At 33.4% G+C, this 27,176-nt stretch overlaps 1 protein-coding gene across 1 annotated transcript; it reads right to left on the minus strand.

The window, feature by feature from the left end:
• Nucleotides 1-1,273: 1,273 nt before the first annotated feature.
• Nucleotides 1,274-7,101, minus strand: LOC130941863 (uncharacterized). Its single transcript, XM_057870490.1, has 9 exons — nucleotides 6,767-7,101; nucleotides 5,437-5,834; nucleotides 5,173-5,289; nucleotides 4,616-4,809; nucleotides 4,426-4,531; nucleotides 4,184-4,331; nucleotides 3,552-3,658; nucleotides 2,170-2,336; nucleotides 1,274-1,679 (listed from the first exon to the last, which is right to left on the minus strand). The coding sequence occupies exons 2-9, from the start codon at nucleotides 5,498-5,500 to the stop codon at nucleotides 1,386-1,388; spliced, it is 1,197 nt and encodes a 398-aa protein (XP_057726473.1). The 5' UTR covers nucleotides 5,501-5,834; nucleotides 6,767-7,101; the 3' UTR covers nucleotides 1,274-1,385.
• Nucleotides 7,102-27,176: the final 20,075 nt, after the last annotated feature.

Here is a 27,176-nt window from a genome sequence, read left to right on the forward strand (position 1 = left end):
TTACATTAGTGCATCACCTAATTAATTCACACAGCCTATCGTTTAACTACATATTCCAATCATTTAAACAGCAAGCGTCAATCAGAAAAGATCAAAACTAGCAAAAAATTACATAATAAAAAAATCAACAATCACAAAAGATCACAAAAAAAGACAATAATCAGAAAAGATCAATCAACCTAAATAATAAGCATTAATCAACTTAAACAGTAACGATCACTAAAATAACATCAGAAGAAAACTAGCAATAATTACAGAATTAAAAAAAAAACAAAAAATAAACCACTTCAATTACATTAAAACAGGATTAGCAGCAACAATCATCCAAAACATTAAACAATAATAATTGAGTAACTGAAAAAAATTAAAAAAAAAAAACTCTCCTTGGCCGCATGCAAAGGAAGAGAAGAGGGAGGCAAAGGGAGACAAAGAGGAAACAAGAGAAGAGCGCAGACGGCGAGCAGTGACAGCGACGAGTAGAGAAGGAGGCTACATTGAGTGATGGATAACGAGGGTGACAAGTAGAGAGGGAGGCAGCAGCAAGCAATGAGCCCAAACAACGAGACAACGCGGTGGCACAAAAGCCAGCAAGAGGCGACAACAGAGAAGGTTGAGACTTTAAGCGTTGTCTCTACCGTGTTTGAGTGCTGAGTGTGAGAGACTAGGTTGAGAGGGGCAAGCGGCGCCGCGCCAAGACGAATGCTGGCGAGAGGCGGCGGCAGAGAGAGTTGAGGAAAGCTCTACCTCTGCCCTGTGTTGAGGGCTATGAGTGTGAGAGAGTTGGGTTGGAGAGGTGGGCTTCAAAGGCCATTAGGGTATTTCTTTTAAAAGAAGAACCAGTCCAGGTTTCAAAAACCCGCCAGTTCACCGATTTTCAATAAAATTGGCCAAGTCAAACCGGTTTTCACCTATTCTTTTCCTTCTCCGATCCTATGTTCAACCCAGACCGATCTTGAGACTAATTCACCGGATTTCGTCCAAGTCGATCCAATTTTTACAACTATAATTTAAATTATTTAATATTATACTTTTCAACTTTGTTTCATACAAAATTACAAATTATATAGTGCAGCTTTCTAATCCCGTAATTTCACTTTTGTTATTTATCTTCACTCATACAAATTATATAAACAGATGATATTCAAATTTGGAGCAGATTTTATTTTATTTACAAGGAAATAATTATTGTTTATTTGAAATTCAGCAAAATCTGTATACTTTTGGGTACCATCGCAATGTCTATGTAGACTTGGTTCTACTTTTATACCAGAAATGGTCCAAAATTCCAACACTTTTATAAGATGTTAACCAAGTTAACCAATTTTGAGTATCAAAATCATGTTATATCCCATGCTAGAAGCTAAATTTGATTCAAAAAGGTGACATCAGTCCTCTTTTCCTCTGTGAATGTCAACTATATACCTATTTAAACTTTGGCCGAATGTGTGGGTGGAGAATGAATCAACCACATGCTTTCTAGCTTCTCTACCCATTCTTTCAGCCTCTTTGGGATCTTTTATGAATTTAGCCATTGCAGAAGAAAACTCTTCTGGTGTAGGATCACAAAGGAATCCTGTTACACCATTCTTCACACTCTCCAATGGTCCACCACTGTTGCATGCAATAACAGGTTTGTATGCTGCCATTGCCTCCACCGGAACAATGCCAAAATGCTCATCCTGCATCAAAGTATATTACGTAAGACCAACTTTTCTTCATTCAACTTCATGAAAAAGAGTTCTTTGGTGCTCCTCAAAGTAAATAAGCTTTGATCCATACACTGATTGCCACATCAGTGAATACCTGTGGCTAGGTGGACAACCACAATTTTAAATTGCAGTTGTAGTCTTTCCACAACCACACCACCCTGCAATTGCAGTGTTACACATATTCAAACTAGTTGACCGCACCTAACCACGACAGGCTGCAATGCAGCCGTATCAGGATTGGAACAGGCCCATCACAATTTTCAGCCCCCAGCAACTGGCACAATGTGCATTGCATCATAATCAACATAATAACTGCAATTGCAACAACCAGAACTGCAATTTAAAACCTTGGCAATAAGGGTGACATACATTCACTTATGTGGCAAATAATCTATAGATCAGAGGAAGAAAATTCTTTGGCTCAAGAACACCTAAATTTCTTTTACAATATTTCCCAAACCTTTGGAGTGTAAATGACACACAGGCATTCCGAGAGCAGGGCATTCCTTTCAGTGGTAGAGCAAGAGGTGATGAATCTTATTCTATTAGAGACACCTTCTCTTTCAGCTAAAGCCTTAAGCTGTTCTAAGTATTCCACATTCTCCTTCAACCGTATGTCAAAGCCACCTGGAACAATTTATGACAACTGATTTTGCATTCTCATATTGCATCTAAACACATGCTCCAAGATGAAATGCATGAAATAATTATGATATGGACGGTTCAGACTTAGGACTATTGTACAATAATAGTAAGAAAAGTTTCTACTCGATGCACCCTCTGAGCTATTTTCTTAGCATGGTCTACATTCGAAGTAAGAGCCTGAATCTCATCCGCTCCTGGTCTACTAATATGTATTCTGAAACAACATATTTATACTGCCATAACAATAACAACAATCTTATCCTACTAGGTAGGTCGGCTACATGGATGAAATCATGATGCGCGTGCTGCATATTTTTACCGAGCTGATATTTTTACTTAGTTATGAAATAAATTAAGTTGCATTTAGTATCTCAAGTTTGAGTTACATTATTGTTACACAAACATAAGAACAGAGTCACAAGAAATTATTTAATTATACATTAACATGTAATAAATTAATTTTCACTAGATTTGCTTATTCCTCATATTTCCAGCTCAAGATTTTGAATGAATCCACTTATTTGACTGTGTGATATTAGAAAAATAAATTTGTGCCATTCAATGCTAAAATACCAGGTCAAAATTATGAAATAAATTAAGTTTCATTTTTTTTTTTTTTTGCTGTCTATTCACTATCCAAGAGAAAAGTATATGACCTAACAGTGCATAACAATATGAAGCAACAAATCTCTAACATTACATCTTAATTTCTTCTCTTAAACAATATTTAAGAACTTACAATGCCTACTACTAACCAACTCATTATAAATAGAAGGTAAACAATGGTGCCAGACAAATGCTACCTATGACAAATGAAATGAATGAATTGATGAATAAATTGAAACCCTATGACAAATGCTACCTAATACAGGTGATTGAGAAAATTGTTGCCCCATAATTTACAAAACATGATATACCTCCAAACACCATAGTGCAGAACAATAGTCTCTTTACTCATAGAAACAAACTCAACACATAAACTAACCAGCATAGAGACAAAATAGTTATAGAACCTCACAACACAGCAAAGATAGTTTTCTTAATAGTCATTTATATATTGCAGATACCAATATAGCACACTCCAGTATAAGGCATATAAACCACTACATATAATCCCAAGGATAATGCATGTAAAATCAACCATAATATCTATGGATATATCATCAGGAATACAAAAGTCAAGCAAAAGATGCTCACCTGCAACAGTCAACGAAGCTTCAGGCGAATGAAGCATAGCAAAAGCTAAAATTGCTAATTCTATGTTCTTTTTCCTTTCAAAGCGGTTAATGGAAAGGAAGTTCAGCCTACAACAACATATACAACACAAAGCTAAGACTAATATATTATATTATATAATATTATACAAATGGTTATATAGGTTTCATTATTTAAGTCAAGCAGAGATGATGATGCTGAGATGGATGAGCGGTCAGACACATGTGGACAAAATAAGGAATGAAAATACAAGAAAGTTGGAGTAGCGCTTATTGTAGAAAAGAAGGTAAAATCTCTTCTCAAGTGGTTCGGACATGTGGGAAGAAGATCAGCAGAGCCAGTTAAGAGGGTGGATGAGATGGAAGGTGGACAAGTGGTATATAGTAGAGGAAGGCCTAAAAATAACATACATGAGGTGATCAAAGGAGATCTACGTGTCAACGGTCTCACTGTAGACATGATACATGATATGGCGTAATGGAGTCGTTTGATCCATATAGCCAACCCTACCTAGTGAAATAAGGCTTTGTTGTTGTTGTTATATAGGTTTCAGTCAGCTAAACATTTCAACAATAAAAAAAAAGCATCCATATATCTATAAACATGTCATTTACTTAAAGGAACTTGGTTCTTTGAACTGATCCACATTAACTGCTGGGTACAGAACAGCTGGTCGAATCCCTTTGGCATTGAGATGTATAAAAGTATTCGCAAAAGTAGAAGCAGTGAAGTTGCTGTTAACAAGTATCAAATCAGCCATTCCTGAAATTTGAAAATGTTTCATAAGATCCATGATTCAGTATATATGTGAGTAAATAAGTTCAGAGAAACAGATCAAACAGAGACACAGTTCAACCAGTTGTTACTTCTTCTACATAGTCTATCGGTGTCCGATACAACTTCCGGAGGAAAGTGGTATGTTGAGCCAGCAACAAGTCGGGAAAATGACAATAGAATACAATCTACCAAGGAAACAAACAAATGAATCACTATTAATATGTCAAACCTCAGTTTGCGCACTATTCTTTCGACTTATTTGTTTCTACCTTTGCTGATCTTTTAAGTTTCAAGATGGGAATGACTACGGAGACCTGATCAGCAATTATAACATCAAACGAAGGCCACATAAAAAGCATACAGAAAGCAACAAATAGGCACCGGAGGTAAGCACACAATGCATGAAGACGGTAGAATACATGCCGGGGAAGAAAGGAACCATATACAGTAACTGGAAAGGTACCTGAAACAGCCACAAGCCAAAACCATATCTCAATAGCAACACAACAACTCCGCCATGAAAGTATAAGTAAGTTTGAGACACATAAACAGCCAGGAGCAACCCTTAGAAATAGTTTATCATAAACATGTAAAATTGTAAATTAATGATCAATATGTATGAGAATGTACCATTAAAAATACTGTTATATAGATTGAAACTGCTTTATGCATCACTTCAAGCAGGAACCTTTGGTTAGAAATAATTTAGATGCTTTGAAGGATAATGCAGTAAACCAGGACTAGGTAAGAAGTTCCCAATCCCATGTTTGTTTGAGAGAGAGAGAGAGAGAGAGAGAGAGAGAGAGAGAGAGAGAGAGAGAGTCACCAGAAATAGTTTCCTCAAAGCATCGATTTTTATCATGGTGTGCAGTAAAAATATGAACTTTATGGCCATAGGATGCAAGCTCAACAGCTGCATCCACAATCAATCTCTCAGCTCCACCTACCAAAATACAATTATAGAAGAATCGAAATCCAATCAACTACAAGTATTGACCATAAAACCAAAACAAATATAAGGAACTTAAGCAATGAAATTGTTGATTATAAATAGAATCATTAGGGTTTGGAGGATAATGGGGCTAAATACCTATGCCGAGATCAGGGTGAATAATAGCGATGTTGAGCTTTGAAGTTGCTTTACCCTTTGCCATGGTGGTGAATTAGATCAGAGCTTTGCGATAAGAGGAACAAAATCCAGCAATGGTTGGGATTTCTGGCGAACGGAGAACGAAAGGGTTGTTTCTCCGTTAAAGTGTTGCTGGACCAGCAGCTGGAGGAGGAGAAGGGTGCGTCGGAGACTCCGAAGTGCTCAAACGCGGTGGTGGAGAAGGGAAGGTGACTATGATCAGTGTTGAACGAAGCCGATTGGTGGAAAGAGTACTTTTGGTATTACAATTTTATACCTCAAAATAAAATCCAAATTAAGTCCCAAAGTGGTTCCGTGTATCAAAATCGTCCTCGAGACTCCAATTTCACTATACGTCTCTAAAATTGGCAAAAGTGCACCACATTAGTCCCTAACCCATTTTCCGCATAGTCATCAGAACTGAATCGGTAATCGACCCAGTCATACGACTGGGTCACCAGGTCACTGATTCGACCGGTGGGTCACCGGTTAACTCGGTCACAATTAAATATAAATATAAAATTACAAAAAATAAGCTTAAAATTAAAAATTCAAAAGCATGTCTCACAAACAAGTATCAATTCTTAAATATAAATAATGATGCAAAAATAAAAAATAAACTAGTCACTAGTACAAAATACTTTCTCTATTTAAATGAAGAGAGCAAAACATAACACAATAAGCAAATCAAGTCCATGGAGTGATTCCAACATCGCTATCTGTATCTTCATGGGACAAATTTGGAGCTTGACCAACATTGCCTTCATTTTGATTTGCATCTATATCTTCCATAGCATTGTTACTTGGTCCATCAGTAAATTAATAATTAACAAACTAATTAACTAAATTCTATACCAAATCAATACTGCCTATGTAAGAATCAAATCAATCAATACTAAGAATCAAATATATTCTTACAGCAACAAATTCATCTCATTGATAATTTTCAACAACAAATTCAACTATGATCATTTTCAGCAACAAAAAAATTAGCCAAGTGATTAGTTCAGCAAGACAGCAACAAATTCAACTCACTGATGATTTTCATCAACCAAAAACCTAGCTCAGTGATATTTTTAACAAGAAATTCAACTTACAACAACAAATTCAGCAACAAATTCAACTTACAACAACAAATTGAACAAATCCTAGTTCAGTCATGATTTACAGCAACATTTAGATCAGCAACAAGGCAAATTAATTGATTAGCAATTCGGCAACATCTCAAAATACAGGGAGAAGTGAAATCTGGAAAACAGAGAACAGGGGAAGCGATGATGCAGGGACTCACCAACGTCCCACGGTCCACGGCGACGGCGAGGACCCGAAACCAGAAGACGACGAGCGACGCCGACCCCACGGAAGGCAACGAAGCAAGCGACAACCCCCACGAGTTGCTTCTGCCGCCGGCAACGAGGAGCCCAGGGACGAAATTCGAGTGAGACGACGAGGAAGGCCGCGGGACGAACGAGGAGACGCCGACGAGTGCGACTGAGACGAGACGCCGGCGAATGTGACTGAGAGAAACTCTAGTGGGCTCTAGTGGGCTGGGGAGTAAGAGAGGAGAGAGTTTGATTCTGATGATTGAGGGAGAGACGTTCTCGAGTCTCAGGGTGAGATGTGGGAGAAGAGAGAGGGTTTTGGTTTGAAACGGCGTCGTCAAAAAATAAAAAAACATGGCCCGGTCCGGATTGTATAAACCGGCCGGGTCACCGGTTCTTCTCAAAACCCAACGGGTTGACCTGTGTCTTTCTGGATCTCATGTGAAAATGGTTGACAAATGGGTCGATCCGATTAGGAAATTAGGTAAGCAGATTTTTTTTTTTTTTGTCGAACCAGTTTGATAACAAGAGTCGATAAACACAAGATAAATATACTCAAGAGGGATGAATTAAGTATTAATGATAAATTAAAAACTTAGCAAAATATAAATAGAAACTTAAATTATAAAAATATAAACTTCTAAATAAAGGCAACATACTTCTATTTTCTGTGGACTTATAAGCAAATTTTAAATATTTAAACTATGTATTTAATATTTTTCGTACTACTTGTTTAAAAAAAACGAAATCTTAAAAATAAGTGATTCCATATTATAAATTTTTCATGAATTTGAATAAGTTTCCAAATACTTATAAGTAGTCAACTTTCTATTCCACTTTAGAAATGTAAAAAGTTCAAGGATTAAGAAAATGTGCAAATACGATAAGGGTGGCAAGCGAATTCGTCCATTATTGCACCATCCCACTTATTGAGGCGATCCAAATTTTTATCTCGTCCCACCTAACGGCAAATTAGCAGGTTAAACCCGTCAATTCTCTTTTTTTTTTGAAAAAATTATTAAATTATTAAATATTAAAAAAATAATTTTACCAATATTTCAATAAATTTATAATTTCTAAAAATATAAAAGTTTTTATAATTCTAAATATCTAATCAACATAATCATCAACCAAGATTTTGAAACAAAATAAAACTAACATTGTTTAAAGCAAAACAAACATTATCCAAAACATATAATTAAATATTGTCTAAGTCTCTAATCAATTAAATATAGTCTAAATTATAACTTAAAGTAAGATGAACAAACATTCCAAATACAAACACAAAAGTAAGCCAAAATCTCATCCCAACCCCGCCAAAACCCACTGAAACCCATGGACTAACCGGTGTAGGTTAGGCGGAATTTTTTATTATAGTGGTCTTAAATTTTTAGTCCGATCCACTTTTTTTTGCGAATTACACAAGTCAACAGGTTTTTGCTCGTTTGCCACCACTAAAGCACGATGGATTCTAATTCGGTGTAACCTCTTTATGTACGTTTAGTCCTCTTCACCAAGATGCAGAGATTTTTCCTATATACCAAACTTATAGTTATACGGCGCTTGATGAATCGTTACAAGATAGAGTACTTGATAAACACCTCACGATATATGATCACCATTCAGATTAAGCCACTCCATTTAGAGACTTCTTCTCTAAGAACTCAAAATAATACCAACTTCAAGTATTTTTCCTTAAGTGCTTAATGATCTTAGGTATCCTCACCGAATATAGTGTTTAGCAAGTCTCACCACTTAGAAGAAACAACTTCTAGGTCTTTCAACAATTAAGGAGAGTTGCAAAACTCTTTTTTTATAATATATGATAGTGGACTTTAGCAATAAATGAATTCTTTTCAAAGAATATATGATTACAAATAAAACACTATGAATAAGCTCAAAATTATTTCTTAAATGTTGATGAAAACTATTTTGAAAACTTATGAATTTTAATTAATATGATACTATATATATATAGAAAAAATAGTGCAATGAAACACAATCCAAAAGCCTCTATGCACTCATCATATACGTTGGAAGTGAGTGGGAGGAGCGTAATCATCAAGAACACACACTCTTAGAGTCTTTGTATCCTAAGAATATATAGGATTAATCCTCATAACTCAAAATGCTCAAATTTAGCTTCAACCCCTCGTGGGGATGATCCTATAAATTAACATAGGGATTGATTTGCCAGTTGACTTTTAGCAAAATTTGAATTTTAAATTATGACACTTTGTGCAAGATTAGATTGTGTCTTATTTTTCATAATTAATTATAAACATATTAGGATCATCATGGCACGACTTATACTCTTCCTTAATCATAAATTTTGAAATTATAAGTTAAAAATCCTTTTATTTTGATTAAAATATAATTTTAATTTGAGATATGAACTTGATTTATCTTTGACAAGTAAAACTAATATCCTACAACTAAATCTTGATTACAATTTCAATAGTTTCTTGTAAAAATCAAGATTACAATTTCAATATTTTTGTTTTGTTTGATGGTAATTTTTTCAAGGGCAAGAAACAAATATCATTTTTTCAAAGGTATAATAATAGTCTACATTATTATTTTTACATAAATTGATTGATATATGATCTTAATTGATATATGCAAAAAGATCAGACATGTTCTTTCTTGACGTAGAAGAAAAATTTTATTCATAAATCAGCCGGAAGGTATTTATTAAAAAAAAAAGATTTAATTTTAAACGGCAAAAAGACATACTCTAATTTTTTTTTTTTTTTTGGGTTTTATTCATTTACTGCATTTGTTTGAAATAATTAGATCTCTGTGTTTTTTAAATTATAGTGTAACTAGTACGTAAAAATTTTTAATATTCTATTAAACCATGAAAACCATTAACATATGCTTTTAATAGCATAAGATTAAAAATTGCGTAGAGTTTTCACATATAGAGATTTAGAATTTTTTAACATTTTTGAGTTAGGACTTTATTTTTTAGACAAAATCTCTATTTCAAGTGGATATCAAAAAATTATTTTACTTTATTTTTTTCATTTAAAATTATTTTTTGAATTAAATTTAAATAAAATTACAAGTAAAATCTCAACTAATCTTTTATGAATAAAAAGTTATCTAATATTTTAGTTTAAATTGATTAGCAGATCATAAGATTATCTAATATTCTCAAGATACACCTACATCCATAGATCGCCCCTTGATTACGAAGTCATTGGAGATTCGCCTCTATCATCCGAGACAGTATTTTTCATAATCAGAGGTCACCCAATAATACACTTGAAGAACACCATTGGCCAGGACCACGGGAGCCCCAACACCCTCACTTTTTTGCCGGACCATACCTAAAAAAGAGAAGGCACTACCGTCAACTCACCAGAATACAGAATCAGACGAAATAAAATCATGCAAACACCAATCTCCAGCGATGAGACCGAGCATGCTCACTCTCTTGCTCCGACGGGCAACTGTTACGGACCCGGTTCCCGAGCCCCACACTGAAACGGCCTCCGATTCGGTTACCTGGGTTTTGGCCTCGTTTTAACAGTCTAAACTGGCTCTACAATCTCTAACCAAATCGAATTTAAATACCTCCCTTATCTTAGTTAGATAAGATAAGATAAGACAACTACTACCAACTATATAAACAAGAGCTAGAGACCCTTTCAGGTATGTTATTCATTCCACTCACATATACTTCTTAGATCTATTCTGACCTGGGCGTCAGAATGTCTTTATAGGCACCCACCCCCCATTGCTCCAATCAGACAATCTGACAACCACTTTGACTTGTACGTCTTCGATTCATCTCACAACCCGTATCAGAGACTTCTAGTACCATATGTATATGATAAGTGAATCTATGTTACATTAATCATTTTAAAATATTTAATAAATATTAATTGTTATATTAAACTATTGTTATACCATTGATATATATATACACGCACTTTATTTAAGTGATAATTTATTTAAGAATAGATGTTTATTAAATCTTGTATGATGTAAAATCATATTTTAGTAAGATTAATTTAAAAATAGAAAATATATTTAGAAGATATATTTTCTTCTTCATTTATTTTTGTTTTATCATATTTATTTTAGAGCTGTTAAAATGGGCTAAACCTATCGGGCCAGCCCGTTTATCCATTTAAATGGACGGACTTTGTCTCTAAAATTAAACCCGTTTAAATTTCGAGTTAAACGGGCTGAGCCTGATTAACCCGGAAAAAAAATAACGGGTTAAACGGGTTAGCCCACAGGTTAAACGGGTGGCACGCTTATTTTTTTTTACATTTTTCAAAAAAAAAGTACTTTTAGCCGATATTTCTCCCGATTTGACCCGAAAATCCAACCCATCAACTAAAAAAATATTTTTTTTAAAGGTTTTTTACCTAAAAATGGTATTTTTTGTCAAAATATTTTTCAAAAAATAAAATTAAATGATAAACGGGCTGACCCATTTAACCCATCGGACTGACCATAAATGGTCCGGACTAGAAAATTTTGGTCTGTGAAAAAAATGGCTTAAACGGGCCAACCCATTTAACCCACTAGCTTAACGGGCCGAACCTAAATAGGCCAGACTAGTTTGTTTGACAGTCCTAATTTATTTATTTATTTATTTTTGTGGACCTAAAATCATTGCACGACAGATAGCGAAACACATGCTGCAATAATTTTAGCGGAAATACTACTTGACAATGAAAGAGTTCCACAACAAGCATAGTTATAAAAATCGGACTGGACCAATCAGTTCGATTGGAAAACTGTGGAACCGGATCCTAAGTCGGTTCAGTTTACTTCTTGGACCGTTCAAAAAAAAGAACCGGTCAAACTCAATGAGAATCGAAGAAAATCGATCAAAACTGGTGAGAATCGGTGCAAACCGGTTTGTTGTGAAAATTTTCCAAAATGCTAATGCCAAGGTTTGAACCTCGATATTGCAGCCTCCCTTTCCACTCAGTCATCATGCTTCTTACTATTACATATGACAAATAATAATTATATAGTATACATTCAATTACATAATTTTATAAATATCTAATTTAATTATATTTTTTATTTTTTATTTTTCGAATTAATTATATTTTAATTATGTGCCATTATTAATATAAATATAAATTTCACTAAAAGATTATTAATTTGCTTGATCTATTCAATACTAGTATTATGATTAAGATTATTTGTTTTGATACTAGTGTTAAATCTACTGATATTATAGTTAGATGATAGTTTTTGTGAATTAATTGTTACTCTTATTGTGTCAAATTAAGATACTATTGTAGTAGTACTGACAAATTTTATATTTTTCTATTAGTTATTTTTAGAATTTGAGATTTGATTCTTCATAAAATGTTAGTAAAGATATATATTTTAATTTTTAATTTTAAATTTTTTATTATTTTATAATTTTTATTTATGTGAGACCAATTTTATCAGTTCAACCAATAAACTATTAACTTAGTCAGTTTGATCACCAATTCGGTTCTGACAACTTTGACAACAAGTGATATTGTTAAAGAATTTAGTGTGTATGAAATTCACTCTACTTTTCTCTTAATATTTGAAAATTGGGACTTGAACATGATCTTTTTTAAATGATAAAAGTTGTTAATCAGCTTTTTTTTGTGAAAACGTTAAACAGCCCTTTAATTGTTAAAGAACACTTATTTTTATATAAACGGAAAAATTTAGAATATGTTATTTAGATTAGTTTTTTACTTGTACTTTTTTATATAGTAGAAGTATATAAGGAGTACTTAGTATATAAGAAGTAATAACTCAACAAATATTTTTTAAGGGATTTTTCATTCTTTTTAAAATGAGAACAACTTATTCTTCTCCCTCTCTTAATCTCTTCTAGTTCATCAAACCATCAACATCATAGCTTAAATAACTTAGGCCATAGAAATTTTTTTTCATGGTGCGGTGAGCGTAGAAAGCAATCAAGTTAGAAATCTCGTTGCCAATTTTAGCATTTTCTTTTTTTTTTTTTAATTTTTCTTTCGATATTTTCTTTTTCCTTTTCTTACCTCTTCTTTCAAACTCATCCAATAGAGTTTGATGAGAGGCTATTTTACAAGATTCTCTCTTGTTGAATATAGCTATTCTGATCAACGAGTTGGAAGGAAAAAGATCTGGATCCCCCATTATTCTGTGATTCATTGATTTCTCAACAATGGCTGACAACCAGAGCAACGCAGTATAGATGGATGTAAACGCACTAGCCAATCTCCTCCATCAACTCACTACTCTTCAGTTTCAGATTTCGTAGAACAACACAAGCCCAATTCAAGATCGATCAGTTCCGGATCCGGGCATCTGGCCGACCCGGAGGATTACCGAGTCCAAGCCAGGAGGTGACCCGAATGTCACCTTCCTTTCGCGTGAACTCAGACAGCTGGCAGAAGCTTCCAGACACGCAGGCCTGGCCCCTAAGGGCCCACTCGAGGTACGGACAAGTACGGAGTATAAAAGGAGAGGGACCTACCCGTTCCCAGAAGTACGTCACTTACCCTAAACCTAATAGCCGCCTTTTGTAAGGACTGAGCGTTGGAGTCCTTGCAAGTGGCCCCACCTCATCCACAACTCGCCAGACCGAGGAAGCCGACTCGCCGGAGATTGCTCAGATCCACCCCTCGACGACCCACACATTCTCAACACCACACCCTCCGATCCGTTCAGGTCCGAGCCACCGAACAATAAGTAAACCAGTAAGAAGAACAAGTACCTAGAACAATGACAACAAAAATCTTATCAAGCAAAAGTTCTTTCATATCTTAAAAAAATTGTGAGAACTAATCTGATATTGCGAGGGTTCCAGATTTTGACCTTGAAATAAGATAAGAATCAACCAATTGTAGTTTGAAATACATAATCAATGGCCACTATAGGAGCCAATTAATCATTTATTTACATTAAAGAAACAACTTTATAAATGGAGAATAAGTGTATTCTTCTCACTTGGAAGGTTCATGTGAGATTTTATCTCCAACCTCTGCACTCGAGGACATCTTTACTATTTGAAGCCTCCACATCTATCCATCACATGAATGAAATGGTTTATGGAAAATTGAAGCAAGCCAAGAGAACAGAAACCTAAATTTTTATTGAAAAATAATAGGTGTGTACCACTTCTACTTGGTGGACAGAACATTGTTTTTAATCTTAAGTTAGAGGAATGGTACTAGATGAACTGAAATATATTATTAGAGAATGCATTAATGTTATCTCATATAGATTTTTGGTTTCTCAATATAAACCTTCCATTTTTGAATCCTTAATCAATGCCCTTAATTAGATAAAATCTTATATTGTTAACATTTTTCCAAAGCTTATCATCATTGTCATCTTTATTTCTTTTCTTTTTTGGCAAAACTGCATCAGCGAGCAATCTTTCATCTTGCTTGGTAACTGTAGCTCCAGAAGAAAATCTGTCCAGAAAAAAAACACAATGAAGCTCTCATTTTTAGCCTTATGCATTTAGATCCAATGATTGCACCAAATAAATGTGGCTCAGTCATATATTAGGTTCAAGTTTATACAGAGAGTATCAATCAATGTTTAATCCTACATGCTCTAAGGATTAGAAGGCCCAAAAGCAAATGTAGATAAGAGAAATGTTGTTGCAGAGAGATGCTGTGTATGTAAGCCAAGAACTATTGTGCTGAATATTGATTACTTTATATGTACACATTACAGGGCTTGTAGTGAAGATTGTGCCCTTTACACATACCTTATATATATAGGTAGGTACACTCTTTTTAACTCAATTCATATATATATTACTGTAAAGTGTAAACTGTAAAGTGAAAGCTTTTTAACTCCTCACTCTTTTCCATTCATTTCATCTATTCCCCTACCAAACTCTAATTCATAAATGCACTTTGAAGTATTTTTCTGCGAGATAAACAATGAGTATTTTGAACAACATGAATAACCACCAATCAAATAAAATAAACTACACTTTCAAATTATCTAACTAAATTTTAATATTAAAATAACCATCTGTACAACTAGTGAAATGAACATCTGATATATGATATATCTATTGTTTACATTGTTTAGTATTTTCATTGTCTACATATACTTTTCCTTTTTTAAATTGATAATATTAATAAGAAATGAGTAACTAATTGTGGTGCTGCTTGTATTTTTCTAGTTAACATTGTATGAAGAATGCAAAATACTTGGACGATTGTGTCTAATAAAGTTAAAGTATCTCCTTGCATCCAGCTTCGGGAATTAGAATTTAGCTACTAGGGTGTGTTAGTAACTTTTCTCTCTGATCCACTTTAATATTTGTGAACTTAAAAATGCACCTTAGAATGAAAAGATAACTATAAAACTTGAACCGAATTTGTTAGTTCATAATAATTTGATAAATTTGATTAAATTGTCGAACGGTTATTAATTATTAATTTTGTACCAAGATAACAAGTCCCCCCCCCCCCCCCCCCAAAAAATGATGTTGTAGCATAAATAATAAACCTATGCTCTCACACAAATTATAATTTGTGTCAGTGTGCAATTTGTTTAGATGCACTACTTGCTCTGTGCATGTGGTACTAGATCTTATCTGGGTTTCTATCTTTATGCTGCTAAGTTTGCTACCAATTATATTTGTGGGTCTAGTTGCCAATGTTATCCAACACAAATTTAAAAGGCTGACCTACTAGAATAATTTCTAAAAGAGCTTCCTAAAGCTACACAGAATCAAGTGTTCTAACGTGTGCACATTATGACAAAAGTGAATGAGGAATTATGCTGGATTAAGGCATTAACTACTCACTATTAGTATCTTCAAGTTCATTATTAGGTGTGTGCAGTAACATATCAACTAGTCATTTCAATTTAAAGGCTCAGCAAGAAGATTAACCAGGACAAAACCTCCTGATTCATTACAATAAATTATGAAACTATAAATTCCATTCCTAATACTAATAAATAGTAATGCACGATGGTTGAAGTTGGCTTTGAAAAAGGTTCAGTAACAGTAACAGAAAGTAGGAGAAGGACCAAAGTGGGAGGAGCGACGGTGGCAACAAAGAGAAAGAGCAATGGCAGCACGGCACGCAGCGAAGCGACGGCGGCGCGAGCAAGAATAGCAACAGTGGCGCAAACTTGGGGAGCGACAGCAGCACGACAGCAACAGAGCGCGATGACGGCGCGAGCAAGAGGAGCGACGGCGGAGCAACCGTGACAGATTGATAATGGCAACAGAGAAAGACGTTGAAAATGGTGTGAATTTGGGAGGTTAGTCATGAAATGGAGAACTTGGGGGAAGTGGACGCGGGGTTAGTGATGAAAATGGTGTGAATTTGGGGTTTTGTGATGAAATGGTGTTTCTAAACTTTGGAGCGGGAACTGGAGGCAGGACTTTGTTTAATAATAAAAATCGACCACAAATCCGTGGATTTTAATTTAAAAAAAAGCAACATCTTAAACGTCTATTTTATATATTAAATGTATACCACTTATTTAATTTTAGAAAGTAATCTAGACCGTTTAAAATTATCGACGAAAAACATTGTCAATAATTTAACTAATAAAATAGACAACATATTCGTCAATTTTAAAATAAAAGTATTTTCAGCTCGTAATTCGTCAACAATGTGACAATAATAAAAAGAGAGTTAATGCATCATAAAAAATCGACAGCCAGGCTGTCGAATTTATTATTTTATGTTAATTTTTTTTAAAATATCGAGAGCAACCTGTCGAGAAATATCAACATGAGAGATAGCCGTCAATTTTTTTCGTCGAAAAATACGCTTTTTCTTGTAGTAAATTTTAATGGTTTAATTACTCTATTGGTCCTTATAGTTTCACCAAATTTTTATTTAGGTCCCTATACTTTTTTTCTTTTCAATTGGGTCCCTACACTACTTTAATAATTTTGTAGTTGAGTCCTTCTTAGTGTAAAAAATATTAGAATTAATTAAATATTTCTTTGCAAATTAAAGGTATTTATAATTAAAAACTTAATTAAATCTTTGACCGCATGTATTTTGCTAAAAATATTATGTTAATTTTAAATTTTTTAACATAAAAATGACGTAATTACAAAATTAAAAATAGTGTAGGGATCTAATTTAAATATATATATATATATATATATATATATATATACCTAATAAAAAATTTAATAAAACTATATAAACCAACAAAATAATCAAACCAATTCTAGTTTAATTCAAATTCGGTAAATCAAATTTGGTTCAATTACCCTTGATAAAATAATTTTTGAAAATAAAGTATAAAGAAACTAAATTCCAAGTATTTCCTGTATCTTGCTATAATGCTATTCCAATTAACAAATCAAGAGATTAATCACAATGCACTAAAATCCCAGTAACTTAAAACTCAACTTTATTGAAGTTACTTACTTACCCCGCTGGCAATGATAACACCAGTGACAACTGGAACAAGTGTGAGATATGTGAGCCATGCCTCCCTCTTAAACACCATTAAGTAAGCAAAAATGACAGTAAAGAAAGGTGTTGTCACTAATTGCTTAGTTAAATGACACAAGAAGGTATCTCAACGACACGTTTTCAAATACAATAGAGACACACAAAACAAGGCTTAAAGCAGAGATATTGAAGAGCTAAATAATTATTAGCAAAAAAATTAACAAATCAACAAGAACAATGACAGTAACAACAACAATCACTAATAAATTAACAAGAACCACAATAATAATAACTATGAGAACTAAATAATTATTAGCAAAAAATTTAAGTTGTCAAAAATAATAATAGCAAATAAATTCATTAACTACAAAAACTGAATATCTATGCAACAACAATATAATAATTAACAAAAAGAATCAACAACAAAGAGAACAACTAACAAAGATTGAAGAAAAACAATTAATGACGAGATGCTAAAGAACTGAATTGAGTAACAGAATCACACACTATACATGAATGCCAGAAGGAATGGAGCTGGAGGCGAGCATGTATAAAAGCGATAGCAACGAGAGTCAGAAGATGACGACAAGGCAATGGCAGAGCTCATAGAGTGGCAAATAGAGGAACTCGTAGCTTCAACCTCTGGGAGAGGAATGGGATGCACCGTCGGAGAGGGCAAAAAAGGGTTAGGGTTTTTTATTAAAAAATGAAAACAAGATAAAATAGGGAGAGGAATGAGAGCAACCTACCTAGACGACGGAGGAGAGACACAGCTCCGGCGACTGAGGAGTGGCAGTGGTAGTTCTTCCAACGGTGGCAGAGACAGATGGAGCAACTCCATTTGAGGCAACAAAACACGATACATGCGACTTGATGCAGACTTTGGAGGAGAATAAAGGTGGGCAGCGCTGATGAAGGATGGCCGGAGGGACTGCCAGAAGTAATTACAGGGGAGAGAGAAGAAAGAGGAGAATGGCAGAGAGATAAGAGTATTCTCGAAAGTGAGGGGAAAGGGTCGTGCCTTTTTAATTTAGATAAAGTTTACCGTCGGATTTACCGACGGTAATACATTGCGTATGACCAGAATACAGTATTCCATTAATTGAGCTTTACCGCTGGATTTAATGATCGCGTCGATTTTTCTTTTTTTTCTTCCAAATATTACCAACGGATTTACCATTGGAAAATTTAATCCGACAGTAACTTGTTTACCCGACGAATTTATTGTTATATTTACTGGCAACTTTACTGTAACGTTCAACGCTAATTCTAATAGTAAATCCGATGGTATTCAGTGTTTTTTTTTATAGTAAAAAAATTAAATAAACCTAATTTGTTACGCAATTATAAAACCTCATGCATAAAATTATAAACAAACTGCAACCTTAATTCTAAACATTCTGCCTTAATTTGGTGTCACTAAACTTACAAATCAATCGTGTCAGTTACTTATGCATACAAAACCTCCTTATTTTACTAGGGTTGTTGAATGAAAGAATAAATTTCAGCTGTAATACATGACAAGGTCATCTATGATTCATTAAAGGTTTACGTAATTTTCAAGGCCCAAGAAACAAAAATTAATATTTACTATCACATAAAACCCAACCCACTTTAGTAACTTACGATTAAAATCAGAATTTAATATAGTTTAATTTTACCTTTTAATTATCTGCCTACTCATAGGACTAATAGCGACTTATGTATCTATTGGCACTGAAGAGATTGTCGCCTTGAGTTCATGTTTTAATTTGACTTAGACAAAAAACTTATTTTTATGATGGAATGGTACGTATGTTTTTATAGGTATAGAAGAAATTTATCTTCTACATATTGTACACTGGAATAATAGTCATTCACTAGAGTTGAAAAAAAAAAAAAAAAAAAAACGAACATTATGCCCTAGTTCTGGTAGTAGTAGAATCCCTAAGAAAACTAATCCAATCAAATATTATACATGTAAAGAGTAAAGTAGTTCGAATCATAGCTTATTACTTTGAAGCTAAAAATAGTTTAAATCAATTTTTCTTCTCTTTTCTTTTCTTTCGGTTTGGATTCCTTCAAAGTAATGATTTTAAGCTGTGATTTACAGTGGCAGCCCCCACCAAATCAAATCACCCTGCAGACTATTTATATTTAACCGAACCAGGCATTGAATACTTCCATTTTAATTTGTTTATGACACACACATTTAGTATCATCCTAAACCTTAGCTTGTTTCATTGATGGAAACAGCATCAATAATAATGTCAAAAGGCTTTTCAACCTGCCATCAATTAACAAGCCAAATTCCCATAGATAACTGAACCATTCAAGGTTAGTTCAATTTGATGGATAAGACTGCAATCAAGTTGCACACATCAATGTTCATATTATATTTGCCAACTCACACAAGTCCATATGCATATATCAACCTTGAGGCTTTATCATTTGTCTTTTTTGTCAAACACATATATGGTAATAGTTCGTTGGTAATAACCATTATAATTCTTACTATTGCTTGTATTTAATTATTAGTACATATACTATCAATAAATTAAAGGTAAATATATCTAATATAAAAATCTATTTACTTATTGTATATTAGCAACGGTATTTATTTTCGTTGGTATAATATAATAATATAATTTTAGAAATCTTACATTACAAACACAAATATTGTAAGAGTTTAATTTTAATACACCAATAGTATAAAAAATATTTTATACAATTATTTAATTATATTCGTTCTTTTAGATGATTATATACGTGGTTAATATAAAATAATTATTTTTATTGATGTATGTAATATTACATAATTAAATTTATATGTAAATTATTTTACATTGACGTACAATATATTAAAATTAAATTCATATTTTAAGATTTTTTAGTTTTACATTGTATCACTATAATAATCAAATCTGAATTTTATTATTTGAATAAAGAGAGATATATAGATGGTGCTTTTGATAGCAGCTATAGGGAATTAATTAGGGATATGATGGTGATAGATATGAGTGGCAGAGACGGCACCTCCATGCACTTGTGGTAGTGACTGCCATTTGGGATGCATAACCTATAAAAATGGAACACCAAGTTTGGCATTATATAGTAGTATTCAAGAAGCATCTCATTGGCCTTGAGTCTTATAGTGAATCTAGGGTTTCATGTAGGAAGGATCTTTTGCGTACCTTTCTTTCTCTACTTCACATTACATTATTCTTATTATTATTGTCAACACACAGTGGCAATCAAGTTCCTAAGGAACCATGTATATTTACAATATTTAATTTGTTTGTTGTTTGGTTCCTGTTCAGCCAGAAGAATGTTGCCCTCAATGGAAGTCATGTGGAGTTATTGTTGTTGTTCTTTGTCGTCTAACCAAATTATATATGTCAACGTAGGAACAAAAACTTGCATGTAAAACTTTGGTGATTTTTTTAGTTTGATAGGTTTAAAATTGAGGTTCAATTAAGTGAATTCGACCTATTTTAAAATTCCTAATCCCAAATACAATCTATTTATAATAAGAATAGCAAAAGTTGAATATTATATATTTTCTTTATAAAAATTCTAATATCATATTATAAAATTAAAATTTTTTTAAATAAATAAAATAAATATTATAATTACTGATATATGCACTTTGTAGACAATTTATATTTTTTCACACTAAGTCTTATCTCGTTTACAGTGTAAAGGAGATAAGTATGAACATATCTCGTTTACAGTACACTGTAAACGGGATAAGACACGTACTTATTTCCATATACCACATTTATAAATGCGTTATGACACGTGTCTTATTTCGTTTACAAAATACGGCCATACATAAATATGTTCTTTTCAGGGGAAAAAAATTTGTTGAATCTGCCTCTATTCTTACTATTGAGCCTTGAATGTGTTTATGTATGTATTTGATTTTTGATCTTTTGTTTGATTCTTAATTTATTAATAGTGAGATACAAGAGAGTTTTATGAGTAACATGTTTTATGCTTGTAAAGCATGATTAACAAGACCAGGGCATACCTTAAAAATGATTTTTTGAGGTTCCTAGAATGTGTCATACTTTGCATGCAAGATGGTACTTGCCCAAGTTTCGATGCAGAAAGCTTTTAAATTGGGCATCAAATTTTTCTCTTTTAGTTTAGCTTCTTAGTTTTGTGAATTTGTGTGTTGCTGAGAAAGATGAAGTAAGATCAAGTTAGAGGTTGATGACATTAAAATATTTCACTCTGATTTTTCATATTTAACTTTCTCTTTTGTGGTAGGTGAATCAGTTCTACTATATGGATATTTCGATTATCAAATTTGATTTTTGTAGTTATTATTAGTGCCACAAGAGTTTGATAACCTAAAGGGTGCTTGGTGTTTATGAATTTATAAGTTTATAATTTAAGACTTTTTTGATATTAAGTTTCCTTCTACATTTTGAAGTTTTATTAGTTTCAACCAATAATGTATTATTTATTTGTTTGGTTGTCCACGGTATCTCCCAACCCGACAGGTCAAAAATTAATTCGTTACGGATCTGAGCTCTATTTAAGGGTCTGCTGCTGGCTAATGAGTTGCTATATGCACAAGGCAGAATTCGAACCCCCAACACTTGCTTAAGCGGACGAGTGAGTTGACCACTCGACCAACCCAAATTATTGACCTTCAAAGATTATAAAATCAATGAAAAAAAAAATGAAAAAAAACAAGGAAGATAACAAAAATAAGCCCAAAAGAAGTGGTCATCAAAAGAAAAGAAAGAAAAAAAAAAGAATTGTATACTCTCATTCCAATGAAGCAAGAATCAGGAGGACAAAGATACTAAAAAAATATTATCCTTGTAAATAGACAAGTTAAACAAGAGTGTAAAAAGTGAGCAACTAAGATTTATCTCCTAAAGACTGAGTCAAAGTGATCAAGAATTGACCAAGTCCAATCTTGAGTGTAGCTAAGTTTGTTATATCTTTAGCTATGAGTTAGGGAATTAGTTAAGCTTAGCCTCTATTATAAATTGGATGAGTTCTGTGTGAACAAACACACATATTCAATACATTCAATTCAGATTTATCATTCCTCTCCTATTGCCTCTATTTACCGTTTTCATGCTCTTTAAAATTTTTATAGTTCTCTAGTACTCTGCAGTATCATATATTCTACTACTTCTCTGTATGCTTTTATAAATTGATTATAGCATGGCTTTGATTTTTTATTTAAATTCTTGAGTTTAATTATTTCCTTAAATACGTTTGATGATAAGTGAACTTTATGCTATAATTTGGAGTGTACTTGATTATAATATGAATATAACATTAAACATTTATTTGGATTTTTGAGTTATATTATTATTTTGAACGTCTTTGATTATAACAATCATTTCATCAAAAATTAAACTATCTTTGATTATAATTTGATTATAGTATTGAATTTTGATTTCTATTATTGAGTTTGATTATTATTATGACCGTGTTTGATTATGACTAAATTTTATACTATGATTTAAAAGATGTTTGATTATAATCAAATTATAGTATGATAAAAATGTTTTGTATTTTTTATTATTTTTTTTCTTTGAATGTTTCCAAAATGTTTTTATTTTTAAGGTCAAGCTAAGGATAGACAATGAAACATTGCCATAATCCACTGAAAGCCTCTCTAGCAAAACGGATCCAAGGCAAAAACCAATGCCACCACCCACGACATTGAACACCAAAAAATAACCTTGTAGAAACTTAAAATCCTAATATTAGAAAAAAAAATCGTTGGATATTATTAGATTTATTGGCAAATCTTTTCGTCTGCTGTTAATTTTAATTTTTTTAAAAATTATTTAAAAATTTAATCATCTAAGAGAGTGTGTCATGCCAATTGCATGTTACATAATTCAAAAAACCAAGAACTAGTTGTGTACAATTCTAATCTCCATAATAAATAATAGATAATAGAAAGCCATAAATAAAAGACTTGAAAATTTGTGCAATATTATAAGCAAACATAATATGAAGCTGAGAAACACGAAATTGAATATATATATATATATATATATATATATATATATATATATATATATATATATATATGGAGCAATCAATATGAAGCTGAGAACAAAGATCAGAGGTTCTTGCTCTTGCTCTTAGTAAAAATTAAAGCTTTTGTTCTGCCTGCATAATTTATTGACATAACTTGTAAATAATAAACAATATTAATAGCAACCATATATTTAAAATTTTAGAAAGAAAAAGCAGCAACTTCATTAAATTCTGGCTAGCATATAATCAGTAAAGAATAGTAAACCATTGGATGAAGTCTCACACCAATCTCACACCATTAAAATCATCATTGATGACTATTTGATGGCTATAAATCACAAAAGTTGCTGTCCCCTAACACTACTCTTCTAAAAAAATAAGTTCCAACATCAATACAAACAAGCTTGAATCTAAAAATGAAACTGACCTGATTTTTGTTTATCAACATGCAAAACAGTTACAATATAGAAATATATACAAACCCTTACCAAAGTCAATATCCCTTCTTTTAATTTGCAACACTTCCACAAATACATTATCAAATCTGCAAATTTTGATCGCATTGAAAGAACATTATAATAAAGAAATCACAAGGCATGTGGATCCACTAATTTACATCAATTCTGAAACCATGGGAAAGTGGAAGTCCATGAAATTGGAATTGGGGTAAGAAAAATTGAACTTTACCAACCAAGATGAATCAAAGTGTAATCAAGACAAAAAGAAATAAGTCATAGAGCTTCCTTTGCTAACAAGGTCAACAATGAGGCCAAATATAAATAATAACTACTCACCGTTACTCATGCAATACATCATAAATCGCTATTGAATAAATTCTATAGATGTAGGGTAATCGTTCAATATCTTATAAAATCCGATTAGTAATTTGATAACGTCATTGAGGGGACAAAAGGAAGAACCTGTGATGCGTGGTGCAGGCAAAGAGGGTACGGTGGCAACGACAAAGGTCAGAGGAGATAATGGTAGATTCAACCAATATTAACTCATTTTAATTCCTCCAACAATTTTAATATGGTTTCTAACAGTTTACTAGACACAAAAAAAATATTAAATTAAACCAATCAGTTATTATTAAAGAAAATCAAACAAAAAATATTTATCAACTCAATCAATTATTATTAATAACTCATTTATTTGGAGATAGTAACGACACAGAAGACTTTATCAGCGCGGTGGTAGTGATAGTGGACACTTGGGGCTGAGAAATGTAGGGCTAGGGTTTAGAAAATGCCAACAATGTCAAAAAAATAGAAGAAAGAAGGGAAGAAGACATACTTGGATGAAAGAGGAAGGTAGCGTCGCAGCCAAGCAGAGGCAAGCAGCGACGACGGCGAATAACGGAGGCAGCAACTTGTAACACCCTAATATTTAAATACTTATACTCGAGTCATAAGTCAATGAGAATAAGGTGGTACGACTCTCCAGGGAGATTTTCAATACATAGTTATAAGTATAATTTGAAGGAGTATTAATCGAGAAGTCTGAAAAGAGTAAAAATAAAATCGCGAAGTCGTATCACTCACGTATCGACAGCTAAAAGATAAAGTATGAACTAAGAAAAATATAAAGATAATTTCGTCGAGGAGAATAAGATGAAACAAAATATAGATATATAACATAAATAATTAGCCACTAGTTGCGACCCGCGAAGTTTAGGCCGGCTAGGGTACAGTATAAAAGTAGTTTGACAGTCATATCTCTTAATCTCTCCCAAAAAATACACAAGGACCTCTATAGGTAAGTTTTCAAAAGGATTATATACATAGCATGAGTTCAAAAAAACAAAAGCGGAGAGAATCGAAGCAAAATGTAAATAAGAGATCTTAAAGGTCTTCGTCGCCTTTCAGACAAACTACCGCTCACTATTGAGCACCTGGACCCCCATCTGAAAAATAAGAGATATATACGGAATGAGAACTCCTAACCCATGGGTTCCCAGTACGGTAAAAGAGCCAAATAAATACAACGCATAAAACTCACTAAACATCCCAAACTTCCTTTCACCCAATATTCTCGCTAATCCATAAATAGGCAATTGTCATAAGGGAATGCTAAATCTAATTCTTCTTCCTCATGCTTCCCAACTTTCTCACTCTCCAACAAATCAGAATCAGAATCACAAAGAAAACCATCACCAGCTATTCTGTCTCAACAATTCTATATCAATACCTCATATCCTCACCTAGAGCAAGTGAAATCACTTCACCGCGTCTACCCAGGGAGCTCAAATTATCCCATTTTCTACCTGGAGTAAGTGAAATCACTTCACTGCGTCTACCTAGAAAACTCAAATTACCTCATTCAAAAATCATCATTTTAAATTAATCATATCATTATTCCATTTCAATAAGAATAACCCTCAGCGTCAACCGACACCAGCATGAGAAACCTCTCAGTTGTACAAACACAAGCAATACAGGCAAGTAAAACACAATTAAAGTACAAGTAGAACAAGTAGCACATAATCAGGTAACATAGCATATATGATATAGCAATTCAAAACAAATAGGCAAACCCAAACAATTCAAACATATGCAAATGATGAATACCTGCCCTATAGCCGATGATATCATCTGTCGGTTACAAAGCCAACCCAACATGTCTTGGTCGCTAACCATTGGACAGTCCCTGCGAGCGCACATCTCCAAGTTCAAAAATTAAAATAAAATATTCATGGGGGAGAGCTCATCCAGAAAGGTATAAGTATCCGGCCACATCTTACGACACAGGGTCAACAGAATATCGGATCTCAACCTGGAGCCGACCCACTGCATCTACCCAAGAAAATCTGAAACTCATATAATTTCGCAAATCTCAAATTATCCTCGACTGGGAGCAAGTGGGGGCTAACCACTACATCTGCCCCAGGAGTTCAGATCAAATCCGGAGCAAGCGGAATCATTCTACTGTATGTACCCAAGCAGATATATATCATCATGTTTCGGAGCAAGCGGAATCACTCCACTACATCTATCTAGGCAGGGGTTTCATAATCAGGATCATATTTCATATCAATCTCATAATCATTATCCTCCTCATTAACAATCACATAGTCAACATCATTCTCTGTATCAGTCTCATAATCATCATCATTCTCATTAACAATTTCATCATCATCATCACTCTTGCTAAAAATTTCATAATCATCATTATTTTCACGACTCATCATTAATTCCCCTTTTTATTTCATCCACAGAACTTGCCAAGCTTATGCCGTCTTCTAAACTCATAACAAAATTTATCCTTTATTTCCTTTACTCTTCTCTTCCTTGATTTAATACCCTAAATCTGGTAAAAAGGTCTTAAGTAAGTGCTATGAAAAGTTGCAAGCTTGTCGAAAAAGTAAAACAGTTAAAAATAAGGTTTTCTTTGAAAAACAGGGCAGTGTGCGTACGCACAAGGTTGTGCGTGTGCACGCACAGAAAGATTTTCAAGAAGTGTGCGTACGCATAAAAGTGTGCGTACGCACAGAAGGTAAAGGTTTTCATTTTAAGCGCACGCACAGATGTGTGCGACTGCCCTGCACAGAATGCCATTCCCGTCGTGTGCGTGCGCACGAGGCTGTGCGTACGCACAGCTTGCAACTTTTGTAGGTTGTGCATGCGCACAGGGGGTGCTAGCGCTCCCAACAACAGCCATATCCCCGTGTGTGCGTGTGCACAGGGCTGTGCGTACGCACGCTTTAAAAAATACACAGGGTGTGTGTGCGCACAAGGCTATGTGTGCGCACACAAACCAGAAATCATAAAATTCTGGCACATCACAGAATTCAGATTTTGACACCAAACTTTAAGCGGTCATAACTTCCTCTACAAAAATCCATTTTCTACAAACTTTATATCAATTTAAAGCTCTCAAAGCTATATTTAATTTAAAATAAGTCTCATTCAATTTTAAGCTTTGAGGCTCAAGTTATGGTCCGTCAAAGTTGGATTAAAACTCATTT

Source organism: Arachis stenosperma, chromosome 7 (assembly GCF_014773155.1).
Source record: "Arachis stenosperma cultivar V10309 chromosome 7, arast.V10309.gnm1.PFL2, whole genome shotgun sequence".
Classification (NCBI taxonomy): domain Eukaryota; kingdom Viridiplantae; phylum Streptophyta; class Magnoliopsida; order Fabales; family Fabaceae; genus Arachis; species Arachis stenosperma.

Coding starts and splice junctions, on each gene's coding strand:
- LOC130941863 (XM_057870490.1), bottom strand. CDS start 5,500: ATGGCAAAGGGTAAAGCAACTTCAAAGCTCAACATCGCTATTATTCAC. Junction 4,532..4,615: donor AACTTAAAAGATCAGCAAAG/GTAGAAACAAAT, acceptor TTTCCTTGGTAG/ATTGTATTCTATTGTCATTT. Junction 4,332..4,425: donor TGTAGAAGAAGTAACAACTG/GTTGAACTGTGT, acceptor TTCAAATTTCAG/GAATGGCTGATTTGATACTT.